The sequence below is a fragment of the Pygocentrus nattereri genome, chromosome 15 (genome assembly GCF_015220715.1).
Source record: "Pygocentrus nattereri isolate fPygNat1 chromosome 15, fPygNat1.pri, whole genome shotgun sequence".
Classification (NCBI taxonomy): domain Eukaryota; kingdom Metazoa; phylum Chordata; class Actinopteri; order Characiformes; family Serrasalmidae; genus Pygocentrus; species Pygocentrus nattereri.
In genome coordinates, this window is record NC_051225.1 from 22,922,360 (window position 1) to 22,937,031 (window position 14,672).

General features: G+C 40.7%; 1 protein-coding gene across 3 annotated transcripts in view; it reads left to right on the forward strand.

Moving 5' to 3' along the window:
* The window catches only part of thsd7bb (thrombospondin, type I, domain containing 7Bb), a 139,812-nt gene that overhangs the window by 66,414 nt on the left and 58,726 nt on the right, over positions 1–14,672 (forward strand). For all 3 annotated transcript variants that reach the window (XM_037545142.1, XM_037545140.1, XM_037545141.1), the window contains exons 3-5: positions 151–997; positions 10,222–10,470; positions 10,961–11,121. In XM_037545142.1, the coding sequence (XP_037401039.1) occupies positions 151–997; positions 10,222–10,470; positions 10,961–11,121 (1,257 nt within the window). The remainder of the gene's footprint in view (positions 1–150; positions 998–10,221; positions 10,471–10,960; positions 11,122–14,672) is intronic.

Genomic DNA, 14,672 nt, shown 5'->3' on the forward strand with positions numbered 1-14,672 from the left:
AATTGGTGGAATTCCTCTTTACTTGCCAATTTTAGTGGAAATTTAGTTGGACACTGGCCCTCCTGGAACCAAATCCAAGAACCCTGTTTCTCCTTCTGTATTTCCATGCTTGTAAAACAACTGAACTTGACACTCTCTCTCTCTGTGTAGGTGTGTGGGGTGTATGTGTAGCTCAGGAGTGTGGCTCTCCTGGACTGCAAGTGCGGTCAGTGTGGTGTGTTCACTCTGAAGGATGGAGCACACATCAGTCCAACTGCCACCTCTCTGAGCGTCCAGCGCAGCAGCGCACCTGCATAAGTGTGTGTGAGTGGCAGAGGCAGCTGTTTGAGTGGCAGTTGTCTCCATGGGGTCCCTGCAACCCGTCCCCGCCACTGTTGCCCAACCGGTGTGTGACGGCACAGCGTGGGCTGCAGAGACGCACCATGACATGTGTGCGTCGCTCTAACAGCACAGCTGTCAGCATACATGTGTGTGAGGCATTTTCTCCCTCACCGGAGCTTGAACAGGCCTGCTTGTTGCCATGCCCGCTGGACTGTGTGGTCTCCGCCTTCTCTGATTGGTCACCTTGCAGCCGCACGTGTGGCCCCGCCCTGCAGCAGCGCACACGGCAGGTGCTGGCACCACCCCTTTATGGTGGAGCGGAGTGTCCCAGCCTTACTCAGACCCGGTCCTGTAGCCATGACACCACCCATCCTGCCCATTGTCCCTCCGAACAACAGGAGCACAGCTACAGCTTGTGGGCGGGGCCTTGGAGCCAGTGTAGACGCAAAGGGACACTGCCCAGCGGAAGGACCACAGTGAACTTTATTAACGGCCTGAGTGGACATAAAGGAGTCCCACCTTCACATACAGTTAAACGGCATTCTGAGAACATCCAGTTTGAACATGACCACCATGACCACCACAGAGGCCTTAAAGCATCATGGGACATTCACACCGGCTACCAAACGAGGCAGCTTCGTTGCACAAGGAACGATGGCAAGAATGCCATGCTGAGGTGAGCTTACCACTTTGTTAATATATATATATATATATACAATGTAACTTCTGACTGCTTTGGAGGAGTTCCCTCAGTTGAGTTATGCACTTTTTCCTCCAAAGTGTTGATGGAATATATTTTGATGGAAATATGTATAACTTACAAAACTCCGAAACAATCTGGATTTTCATCTTTATAGATGAGCGAGCAAGTCGACATTATAAAAGTGTTTTTATTTTGTGTTTAAAAATTCTTTTTGTTTCATTTTTCATGTTTTTATATGAAGAAAACTGCAAGTGCATTTTCTATTTTCTCTCAGCACATCTTGTGGAGAGGCATGAACTGTTTTTACTGCATGGAGATTTTCACCCCTCATTGCTCACTAACAGTTCAACACAAACTCACAACATTTCATACTTGGAGCAGCAACAGTGTCCTACTTTATCTGATAACAGATAATGTTGATGAAAGTAAGCCAAGTCAACTTCCACTCCACTGGATTGGCCACTAGGGTGGAAACAGCTTAATGAGAATCAATCATCTGAGCTATTGGTGCTCTGCCCACAAAAAAAAAAAAAAAAAAAAATTTGTACCTACTGTTGCAGGGTAGCACACACTTAAGTGATAATCAATGTAGTTATGCTGTGGCACATGGCTGAAAGCCCTCCTTCTTCCAATCCAACGCCCTATAAACTCACATCCACATCCTCCATTCCTGTGACAAAGTGTATACAATGCCCATAACTAATCCACCTCCTCCCGGTTCTTCAGTCTTAGATCACTTCTACTACAGCTATGGGGGGGCGGTGGTTGTCCTTCTAGCTACAGGCAGAGGCTGCCCAACTCCAGACCAACTTCCCAGAGTTCTCCCACCCTCCCTCAATCAGTTTTCTCTCATCCTACCTCTACATGTGGAGGGCATGGTCTGAACCCACAAACTGTCAAAAATGTCTTTCAACCTAATTACAAACTGTCGCATGCAACACAGCATATGTTGAAACACCAGGGCTGTCAACCAATGAAAATAATACATTTAAAGTAATTGCACTATTTCTTGTAATTGACTGAGATGAATCACATTAGTCTTTGTAATAGTTCGTATCAGTGGGTGGAGGAAAGACGCCGGTGGCAGGGGGTGAAGGTGGAGAGCTTTCTTTAATTGTAAAACAAAATGCTCAGCTTTTTAGCCTACAAAATAAGGCACGACTCGCGGGCGACTCTTCGGTCCTCTTTCTTTCGGCTCAGCTCAGTCGGCTCAGCTCGGGTCAGGTCAGCTCTGCTCTCGTGCCTTCACGGTCTCCTTCTCTGCCGCCTACTGAAGGAAGAGATGACTATAAGTAGGCTGGCAGAAACATTGCAAAGGTGAGCATCATCATCTACTTAGCCTGCTGGTTCAGCCATGCCCCCTTCTCCAGTCTTATTTGCCCAGGTTTTCCTCTAAAAGGTTTTTGTCTATTGTAAAAAGCTTTGCATTTCACATTTACAATAATTCAGTAACATTGTTGTGTTTTTGTGAACACAAAAAGGTGAATATGAAAGTCTTATTATGGTTATATCGCCATGCTAACTGAGCCTGTTATAGATAATCAGGCAAGAACCGGTGCTGTTAACATCAGCTCAAATACACAACATCAAAAGATAAACCAAGTTGATCTTTCACATGCATACGATTTGAAACTGTTAACTCACCAACATTTTTTTGGTGGCAAAAAACTCCTACAGCTACAGCTTCTTGTTAGCTTGTAAGGGATTATTGCCAGCTTGCTGCAAAACTCGTCCAACTTGGGAACAATTGCTGCAGAAGCACATGTTTGTAGGCGGAGCTTGAATAGACCAATTAATCAATCAAGCAAGCAATAAATCAGATGCATATTTCAGTCAACCCAGCCATAGACTCTTAGTTCCTGCAGTGTATCTGAACAGGCTAAATGGCTGATGGATCTCATATAAAAAGCCATATAATTTGCCATTGCCTTTCAATTACATGCAGTCGCACATTCAGAATTTCAGCTCAGACTGCAGTGAGTTTGTGTCATACTATGCAATTATGAGGCCTACCCTCTTCCACTGAATGCATGAAGTATGAATAATCATCCAGACCCCTTGGCACGCTTGGTTAATGCCAGTCGCTGCTTTTGCTTGTTTTATAAAATGCCATCTGGCTGCAGGGATATTAGTGTCTACCTTGTTTACAGCTCCGTGTCTCCCTTCAGGCCCTGGATGTAATGTGAGTGCAGTGGGTGTATGTGTGTGTAGGTATGTGGGCATGTTTGTATGCACGTCTTAATGTGTGTTATGATCACAGCCATATGGGCTTTTCCATATTCACCAAAGACTTGTTCCCCTCATAAGCAGATTTTCAGCTATGGTATTGTTTATCAGAAATTTGACACCTTAGGACTGGTAATATGAAATATTACAATTGTGGTATATAGGAATAGCCCAATATTCCATCTTTTGCTTCCAGCACCTGCTGCTGTTATTGATGATACAAGCTGAGCTGTTTGTGTCTGAATATTTGAGCCAGCTCCTTGATATTTTGTAATTTGATCAGTGAGCCGGTGACATTTGTAACATTCCACAGCGTCACTTTTTTCCTCAGATTGGAACATGTTCAACGAAAAAAACAAGTTTTCGTACTGTCCCAAAGTAAACATATAATATATATATATATATATATATATATATATATATATATATATATATATATATATATGAAATTGTCACACTATATCAACATAAGTTGATTGGGGTGTTGAAATGATGTAGAAATATTACAGATATGTATGTATACACACACACACACACACACACACATATGTATATCTACATCATTTCAACACCCCAACTGTGCTTTATATTGTGTGAAAAATTTAGAATGAATGGACTAATAGAAATGCTCTAAAATGGATGAGATTCGTCCTGAGTTCCTCAAGGCTCTGGATGTTGTGGGGCTGTCTTGGCTGACACGCCTTTTCAACATTGCGTGGACTTTGGGGGCGGTGCCACTGGATTGGTAGGCTGGGGTGGTGGTGCCTCTTTTTAAAAAAGGGGACCAGAGGGTGTGTTCCAACTACAGGGGAATCACACTCCTCAGCCTCCCTGGTAAGGTCTATGCAGGGGTACTAGAGAAGAGAGTCCGGCTTATAGTCGAACCTCGGATTCAGGAGGAGCAGTGCGGGTTCCGCCCTGGTCATGGAACACTGGACCAACTCTTTACCCTCTCCAGGAAACTCCAGGGAGTTTGCCCAACCAGTCCACATGTAATTTGTGGATTTGGAGAAGGCATTCGACTGTGTTCCCCAGGGTATTCTGTGGGAGGTGCTTCGGGAGTACGGGGTACATGGCTCTTTGCTACGAGCCATTCAGGCCCTGTACAAACAAAGCAGGAGTTTGGTTCGCATGGCCGGCAGTAAGTCAGACTCGTTCCCAGTGAGAGTTGGACTCCGTCAGGGCTGCCCTTTGTCACTGATTCCATTCATAATTTTTATGGATAGAATTTCTAGGCGCAAGTCAGGGGGATGGAGGGTGTCCAGTTTGGTGACTCCAAGGTCACATTGCTGCTGTTTGCAGATGATGTGGTCCTATTGGGGACATCAGGCCATGAACTTCAGCTTTCGCTGGATTGGTTTGCAGCCGAGTGTGAAGCGGCCCGGGATGAGGATCAGTACCTCCAAATCCGAGGCCATGGTTCTCAGGCGGGAAAGGGTGGAGAGCCCTCTCTGGGTTGGGGATGAGCTCTTGCCTCAAGTGGAGGAGTTTAAGTATCTCGGGGTCTTGTTCACGACTGATAGTACAAGGGAGTGGAGATTTGACAGGCAGGGGACACTACTGGGTCAGCAATGATGCGGGCTCTTTACTGGTCTGTTGTGGTAAAGAAAGAGCTGAGCCATAAGGCAAGGCTCTCGATTTACTGGTCGATCTACATTCCCACCCTCACCTATGGTCATGAGCTTTGGGTAATGACCGAAAGAACGAGATTGCGAATACAAGCGGCCAAAATGAATTTCCTCCGCAGGGTGTCTGGACTCTCCCTTAGAGATAGGGTGAGAAGTTGGGTCATCTGGGAGGGACTCGGAGTAGAGCTGCTGCTTCTTCACGTCGAGAGGAGCCAGTTGAGGTGGTTCGGGCATCTGGTTAGGATGCCTCCTGGACGCCTCCCTTGGGAGGTGTCACAGGCAAGTCCACCCGGGAGGAGATCCCAGGGAAGACCCAGGACACGCTGGCGTGACTATATCGCCCAGCTGGCCTGGGAGCACCTCGGAATCCCCCCCAGGGAGCTAGTGGAAGTGCCTGGGGAAAGGGAGGTCTGGGCCTCATTGCTTAGGATGCTGCCACCGCGACCTGAACCCCGGAGAAGCGGAAGATGATGGGTGGATGGATGAATGGATGGATGGATGGATGGGCTATAGTGGACTATCCAAATACCCTTCAGTTCTGCTTGAGATGGGGGCCGATATGATCTCATAACAAGAGCATATGGGGGCAACCACCAGAAATTTGGACTGAACATTGGTGAGAAAGTATACTTATTAGGGTGGTAACAAACAGAGTGTGAACTTTGTAACCAGTCCAGTGCTTTGATAAGGTGTAGAGCAAAGTAGAGAGTGATGGTGTGCTCGTCAACAAGCCTGTAATTAGCCAATGGATGTAATGTAAGAGCACAGGTGAAAAGTCCCACTAAAAACACTCCAATATAGATGTTTCAAGTGTGCAGAGTTGTAACGTGGTGGAGCGATGATGAGGCGGATGTATATGCTGAGATAAGCGAGATTTATTATGGGCAAATCTACACTCTGGGTCTGGACAGTCCAGGGTCAAGGAGCCAACACGGGGGTATCGAGGGACAGACATAACTTACATAAACACAGACTGGAAACACCACGGAGGCCGGAATAAATAAAACACCACAGGATCGAACAAAGACCACAAGATAATACAATCACCACAAGAGAATACAAAGACCAGCAACAACCTGGACACAGGTTAAAGCAATCAAGGACAGGGTCTGAAAACAAGGGAGCAGGACCTGGAAGAACACAATGAAAACAAAAGCACATGGACAGGACTAGGATGAGCCAAATCGTGACAAGAGTACACATTACATAGATCACATTACCTGTTGCAGAGGAAAAAAGTTCCATCAGCTAATATTCGTCTTTTGCTTGCTATCTTGTATTTTGTACCATAGACAGTACAGAATGTTAAACTAGAATGGATTGGAGGTGAATTATGTCACAGTCTAGCACCAAAAGTCCATAGATGGGGATTTTTATTTCAAAATCATATCTTGTCCTGTGGGACAACTTGAAAAATCACAGAAATGTGCTCAGTTGCATCAAAATAGAGGTGTATTTGTGTATAATTGTGTAATATTTATGTATTCTCCATTATGCTAAATGTGGAAAATAACAAAACAAAGAAGGGAATCCACCTCTAAAAGTGCAACTCCAAACTTTTGACTGGTAGAGTAAGTAGCATCATTTGTTTTGAAAGTGCTCATCAAGCTGTAAAGAGCTTCAGTCAGAATTATACTGTCACATTTCATTATGTTCATCTACTTACACTCAAACATAGTGTTTGATCCATTATTCATTTAATTCAAGTTTTTATCGAATAGGCTCCATATTCAGAACTTACAAACAAGATGTTGATCAAAAGGCTAGAACAACTTTTACAAGACAAATAAAATGTTTTTGCTTATAAATATAAGCTTTATTTTTTTAACATACACTCTGATCTGGGAACAAGCAGACGACACACAGAACACTGAAATATAGCTCTTAAGCCCTTTTCATAAACCGTAAAGCAAACTCTTTTGGAGTAATTAGGATGGGCCTGACTATGAAGATGGATAAATAAGAGGTTAATCTAATTCAAACACTTCTAAATTTAAATATCTTACCCAAGCTGAGTTCTTAGCTTTTTAATTATTAGTTAATTGCCAAGTGAACTGACTCAGAACTTGCTCAGATTTGCTTGAATAATTATTGTTTGTTGATGAGCTGTATTAATGATTACTATTATTACATTAACAATCTTTTCACCTGCCTGGTGCATAAACTGAGACAGTGTGAAATGCACCTTTTCTGTTTTTATTTTTTGCTCTGCATAAATTGTATTTTTGCTTGATGAAAGAAGAATTACACCTGTTAAAGGTGTTTGACACATTTTTCATTATTTATAACACTATACCTTTATGTACTTTATGAATTTGTAGTCTGCTAATGTGACCCACTTGAGCTTAATTTAAAGAGTATCTTGAGCATTTCATGTACTTAAACAACACTTCATTGAAAATTTTCTGTGGTTTAAGTGTTTCTGATGTATCAGCTTGCTTTTTTGGATTGTTTTTGGTTCACTAAAAACATTAAGACAACTGAAATGCAGTTTAACTTTACATGAGCTTGACTCCTATGCCAATTTGTACTTGCAGGCCACTCCATAAGTTGACATGATCGCTACTTTGTAGAAAGACATGTAGGCCACTTTTTGTAAGAGGACCTGGCTACTTTGTAGGATTACTTGCAGCTCACCTTGTAAGCCAATTTGTAAGTTGACTTGTAGAAGCTAACCTTACTACATTATAAGATGAGTGTAGGTCCACTTTCTAAGATAATTTGTCTCTGTCTATCTTAATTTAATTTACTCTGTAAATGGATTTGTAGGCCACTTTGTAAGTTGACTTGTAGGCCGATTTGTAAGTTGATATGTGGGCCACTTTGTGATTTGACTTGTAGGAGACTAGGTATGCTGGTATGCTTATAGACCTCTTTGTAAAAAGAATTTTGATCTAAACTGTAGGCTGACTTGTAGACCAAATTATAACATTGTTTATAGGCTACTTTGTAAGATGACTGTAGTTCCATTTTATACAGCGACTTGTAGTCCACATTGTAAGTCAATAGGCCAGTCTGCAAGCTAAACTGAAGGGCACTTTGTAAGCTGACTAGTGGGTCAGTTTATGAGCTGACTTCTTTTAATACACCACTTCAGAACATTACTTGTAAGCCACGTCGTACCATGTCTTGCAGGTTGCATGCTTTGTAAGATGACTTATAGGCCGCTCTGTAAGCTGATTTGTTGGGCACTTAGTGAGTTGGCTCATAGTCCACTTCATAAATTGACTTGTAGACTTATTTGTAAAATGATATTCAAGCCATATTGTAAGCTGACTTGACGATCACTTTATAAGATTTTTTGTTGGCTACTTTGTAAGATGATTGTAGGTCCAGATTGTATGATGACTTGTAGTACACTTTGTAAATTCACTTTTAGGCCAGTTTGTGAACTGACTTCCAGGTCACTTGTAAGCTAACTTACACACTAATTAAGAACATGCACATTTTGTAAGGTGACTTATGGGCCACTCTGTAAGATGAGTTATAAGCCCCTTTGTGCACTGAGATGCAGTGATGGGCAGTAACTAAATAAGTGTAATTCGTTACTGTACTTAAGTAGTTTTTTCGTGTATCTGTACTTTACTTAAGTATTTCCATTTTGGGTGACTTTTTACTTTCACTCCATTACACTCAAATATCTGACTTTTTACTCCACTACACTTTGAGAAATCTGTTGTTCCTTTTGGTTTTTGTGTGTATAAAAATGTAACATGTCAAAACAAAAGAAGCGCAAAGCAAGAATAAGGGCCAATCAGGGCACAGCGGTCACTTTGTCCTGAGCTTGGTTTGATCTGTTGGTCATACCGACCCAGTGCAAGCACACGGTTCAACGTCAGCACAGCAGTGTAAACATTTGGGAGCAGCTAATCTACCTAAATGATGAACTAACCTAACTTTGTGTAAATAGACCACAATATAGAAATATGTCCACATGTGCAGTCGTAACTGGCACGTTTCTTTTCTTCTGAATTCATACAAACACTTTCATTTTATAGTAAATTAGTTTCGGTTAGTTTATGTTTATAAACAGAGACCTACAGGTCAATATAGTAAAGGAAACTTTTTTGTGATCCTGAGTTTAAAGCCAGTTTTTATTCAACTTGTAACTAAGTTACAAAGTAATCTTAAACTGAAACTTTGCTTGTTTGTAAAAAGTGATTTTAGAGCCCCTCAGTTCTACCTGATGGAAACTGTTTGCCTTCAGTTTTTTATGTCTCACAATCACATCATTTTAATAGAGATTAGTGTCAGACTAATTAATGACATTCTATTAAAAGACTGGTTTACCAAGAGAGACACTGGAGTATTTTCCCCTAAAACGAGTTCGAGAAGTGAGTCTTGTTACAAAAAATGATTACAGGACATTAGAGTCATAATTAATCTTTTAGTACTTTTACTTTCAATAAGTACATTTGAAGGCAAATACTTTTGTACTTTTACTCAAGTTGAGGTCTAGAGTAAGGACTTCTCCTTTTACTGGAGTAATATTTTACCTTTGGTATCTCTACTTTAACTCCAGCACATGATTTGTGTTTTGTCCACCACTGCTGAATTGTAGTTCATTTTGTAAAATTACATTTAAGACATGTTGTAACTTGACTTGTAGTCCACTTTGTATGCTGACTTTAAAAACTATTTTTAGCTACATTGTAAGCTAACATTTAGACCAATTTATAAGATGACTTGTAGGCTACTTTGTAAGATGACTTACATGCTCACTTGCAAGATGCTTATACTTACATTTAGGTTTGCCATAGAAGCAGGTTTGCTGTAAAAGTAAACACTGATTGGGCTATGGAAGAGAATGTCATAGTTAGTAAATCTCACACACTACACAAGAAATTAAATTTTGTACAGCTGAAATTGAAAAGATTTCCTCCACATATCACACTGTTTTTGTCAGATGCTGGAAGGCTGCCAAAAATAACAACTTGGCTCCTGAACACATCTATTTATGGCCAGTTGAGCTTTTGTTTTCCATTCCACTCTCTGATATGCCAGTTCACATGCACACATTTGTTTTCCTTCCTTGTTTCCACAATTTTGGGACACAATGTCAATATATTCAGTGAGCTTCACTCGCTGTTTGAGTCATTTACCCTGATGAGCATTTCCAGAAAAGTGAGAACATTACAAGCTGTTTTTGGAATCTTTTGTCAGACATCCAAGAGACTTAAAGACACGTGACTGCTAGATGACACCAAAAGCTAGCACCTTGAAGTTCAAAATGCAGTGTGAAAAAGTAGTAGCAACTCAGCAGAAGTCAATTATCAACATTTCATCTTGGATAAATATAATACTGTAAATGGAGATGTTTACGTGCTTTCTCTCTGCTTCCAGTCTTTGTGATCACGATCCCGCCCCGGTGAACTTTAGATCTTGTGTGATGCCCAGAGACTGTGAAGTGTCTGATTGGTCAGCGTGGAGTCCGTGCTCTAAAACCTGCAGGACGGCTGACCAGTTACCAGGCTTCAGAAGTAGAAAGCGCAACATGAAAAGGATCCCCATTGGTGGGGGAGAAGAATGCCCTGTTCTAGAAGAAGCTCAGACGTGCAATGCTCTTGTAGACCTACTCCCATTCTGCCCAAGGTAAAGTGTAAGAATTCACTATTGTAAAAAAACAAAAAAACAAAAAAAAAAACAGAATTTATGTATATATTTATATATAATGCTTTTAATTACTTTACAGTATATTTCTCTCAGGAGCACTGAAAAAAGTGGTTCATTGAATTTACTTGATTCAAATGTATACATTTAGATGAATAAAAAAAATCTACATAATTTATTAAGTTGATTTAATACACTGTCACTGTCAGAACTAAACCAAACCAAAATCTAAAATTAAAACTTTACAGGAGGAGGAAAATATATTCTTAAATTATAGAAGGAGTTAATATAAGAAGACATTATTCCTAGTAATTTTCGAGCATTTCTATTGGTACATCTGTCTATTGGTAAAGTCCAAATTAGGTATAAAAAAATATATACACACCCTTGAATCCAGTAAATTCAGTGCAACAGTTAATTGAAACAGATGGTGCACTGGTACACTTATAGTATTCAATATGTTGAATCACAGGTATGACTGGAAGGTGACAAACTGGGGTTCATGTCAGGTGAGACCCCTTCTCAGTCAGCAGGATCATCGCCATGGCAACAGCAGCTTCCTGTGTGGAGGCGGAATCCAGACCCGGGAGGCATACTGTGTTAGGATCTCTGAAAACACAACAATGTCCCATTGTAAGTGTAGCTAATGAATGCAGTGAGCTTTTGGGGACGTTTATCAGTCCGTTGCAATGTCCATACCGATCTTGGACATTGGAAACTACTAAGCTTTAAAATGAATTGCATCCTACCTTAAAATGTGCATCTAAATGTAGCAATCTTAAAGTCTCAAACTGCTCAAATTTTGTACAGAAAAAAAATTCTGTAGTCAGCATCTTGTACAGATGAGGAACTATTATGTTATCACGCGATATTGTCACGCGTTAATGTATGGATTTTGCGTTATGTGTGTGCGTAAATTTTGCTTAAAAAGCTGAAGCATTCTGGACTGGAAGAGAGATTCCACATTGGCTTCTGGGTCTCTACAACAAGGGCTTTAAGCGCTATCTTTAATTTGAAATAAAGTTGTTGATCCTCTGAATTACAAGGGTGGAAGAATGTCAAAGTAGGCATCTTGCTCAAGGACCTTTTTTGGTGTAGCAGAGAATCAAACTCTAATCTGTACTAGATTAGAGTAATTGACCCTTATTAGTCCCACAATGAGGAAATTTCACCTCTACAATCCATGCAGTGAAACACCACATACACACTAGTGAAGACACACACTAGGGGGCAGTGAGCACACTTGCCCGGAGCGGTGGGCAGCCCCATCGACAGTGCCTGGGAGCTGTTTGGGGTTAGGCACCTTGCTCAAGGGCACCTTAGTTACATACTATCAGCTCAGGGATTGACCCAGTGACCTTCCAGTCGCAAGGCTGGTTCCCTAACCTCCAGCCCACAACTGCCCCTGACTGCCCCTGTAGTGTTGTCAGTAGCAGTGTTACATTCTATATTACACCAATCCCTGCATAATCACACTCCAAGTACAGAAACTGACATGCTAAAGACAGGTGTTGTGACTGTTGATGTTTGTTCATTCTGAAGGGATGAACTGTGTATGATGGACTGTAAAAGATCTCATTTCCGTTTTTGGTGACACTTTCTATGTATCCTGTGTTCATCCAGACACACATCCAGATAAACATTTGCTGGGTATTGTAGTGTGTTCAGCAAATATGGTGCAAGCTTATTCTAGGTATTGTTCTCTTGCAGTTAGTTTCTATGGCATCAAATCCAATTACAAATTCACAAGCAAGGACTACTCTCACAATTAAAAGCACCCCTGTGGATGGAAAAGTGCTCGCATGTGAGAAAAATTAGCCTGACACTCCACTGTTCTTTCTGCTCATTTTGATAGCAAACTTTTAGATTTAGTGTCTCTTGTGCAGCAGATTTAGTGTCTCTTGTGCAGTTTCACTCTCATGCGGATTCAGTCTCTCTCACACAGTATCTCAACCTCTTTCGCATCCTAAATGTTCATTCCGTCAGGTGCTTCTTCACATTTCTTTTGTCATGTTTGGCACCTCATTCCATTGAGCTTCTGCTGCAAGAGTTTAATTCATTTTTGATAGTTGTGGGCTGGTCCTGACACATGACGTCTGGATCTGTGTTGTGATTGCCTCACTGTGAATGGTTGTCAGAGCTTTTGCTTCATATAAAAAAATCAGGAACAGGACTTTCACTCTAGAAGACTACTTTCAGAGTCTGTCAGTACAATGACATTAGCCAAAACACTGCCTGTAATTACCTCCTTCTGTCTTTGTGAATGTGAAGCCTATGAAATAAAAGTTCATAATAGCGTTCTCAACACTGTTCTACAATTATTACATGTATTATATTACATATAAAACTCTTTTACCAGCTTCTGGTAAAATATCCTCTGTAAAAACACTATTTAAGGTGGTCTGGAAAGATGCTGCAAATAAGGAGCCAGTTTCAGCCCACTAGACAGCTGTGTTCAAGTAACTGCCATGTTTCTCCTGAGCTCAATAGAAAATCTAGTCTAATTTCTAACTGTGAATAAATAAACTATTTTACCCTATCTCTTCAGAAGTGATGTTAATAGTCTAACCTTGATTTGTAGCCATATTCCTGTCACTTAATCAAAAAGAGCAACACTGCAAATTGTTGTGTGTGTAATGATAAGCACTTTAGTTAACAGCAATTACCTTAGAATAGGACTTCATAAAAAATATAACGTAATTTTTACCTGTAAAACAACCACGATATTTTGTATAAAACCTTTAGTGTCTGAGACTATGTAGTAGCTACAAAACAAAGGTTAAACCACATTAGACCAGTCAAAATCATGTTAACCTGAAAGAAGAGGAGTTTCTAAAATAATACAACATGTTTTCAGACTGGCTGGGTGTGAGAAATCATGATTACTGAACATTCACACAGGCAGAATTCATTAATTACAGGCAGCGTTTTGGCTAACACCCCTGTACTAATGTTCTGTGCAGTTCGTCTTTCTATAGAGCCCTGAAGTGGCCATAGTTAAAAAAAAGAAAAAAAGCTAATGACATTGCGTTCCCCTGCAAATATTTCATGTATCTTTCAGAGTGAAAGTCCTGTTCCTGTTTTTTTATATGCAACAACTCACAGCCAGCCAATTACAGTACAGTCATATGTCAGGACCCGCCCACCACTGTCAAAAACGAATTAAACTCTTACATGAGCAGAAGCTCAATAGTGAGCAGAAAAAAATCAGCTGAGTGTCGGGCTAATTTTTCTTGTGCATGCTTTTCCTTGAGCCCGAATAGTCTTCCTCACTTGTGAATTTTTAACTGGATTTGTTGCCATAATTTTCTGGACTTTTTCTATAAGGACTCTTATCCTAAAGGTGAGGCTAGCCCTCAGCTTTATGAAGTACTGGGCCAGTTGGAGCCAGGAGAGCGCAGACCTGAGTCCAACACTGATGGCTGGGAGAGTTTAGGCTTAGAGCAAACTATTCAAAATTCAGCTTAAGGACGGCGTGGCTGTGACCATAAACAGCTCATTAACAAAACAACCTGTGCATAAGTGGTGTCTTTCATAGAGGAGAATGCCACAGTGTACTCACTTCAGCCTCTGACAAAAAAAATCATTAAAGAGGAATTTGTTTTTAAAAAAACTTTTATATGTAGTGTGAATTTGATAGGTTGTTTATTTTTAGCTAACTGCAAATTGTAATGCTATGCTAGCTGGCTATGAAAGCGTTATAGTGCATAACAATATTATCTAGGAACAATTATACAAGCTTATGACTATAAGGCATTGAGTAAGCTATATACCACACTGTAAATGCATTATGAATACAGGATTCATATGAAGTATTACGATACAAGAATGCAGACATCTATATGTATGGGTACTATTTGAAGCTAGATTTATTTCTTGATTGGATCTGTTCATTCTTTTTCCTCTGTCACATCACTGATCCAGTAGGTTCTGGTGATATTGCCCCAATACAGATAGTTGGCATGAGATTGGTGCCATCTGTAACCAAAAGGCATTTTATTTACATAAGCATAGGAAGAGATGCAAAAGGGCTGCGTGACGTGGAATATTAATAAACCAGATTGAAGAGCTACACTAAATACAATGACACACAAAAAGTCAGAAATGGATACTTAATTAAAATAAGCAATTTGAAGAAAAGCAGATGTAGCCAATTAGCAGATAATCTGAGGTCAATAAAAGGC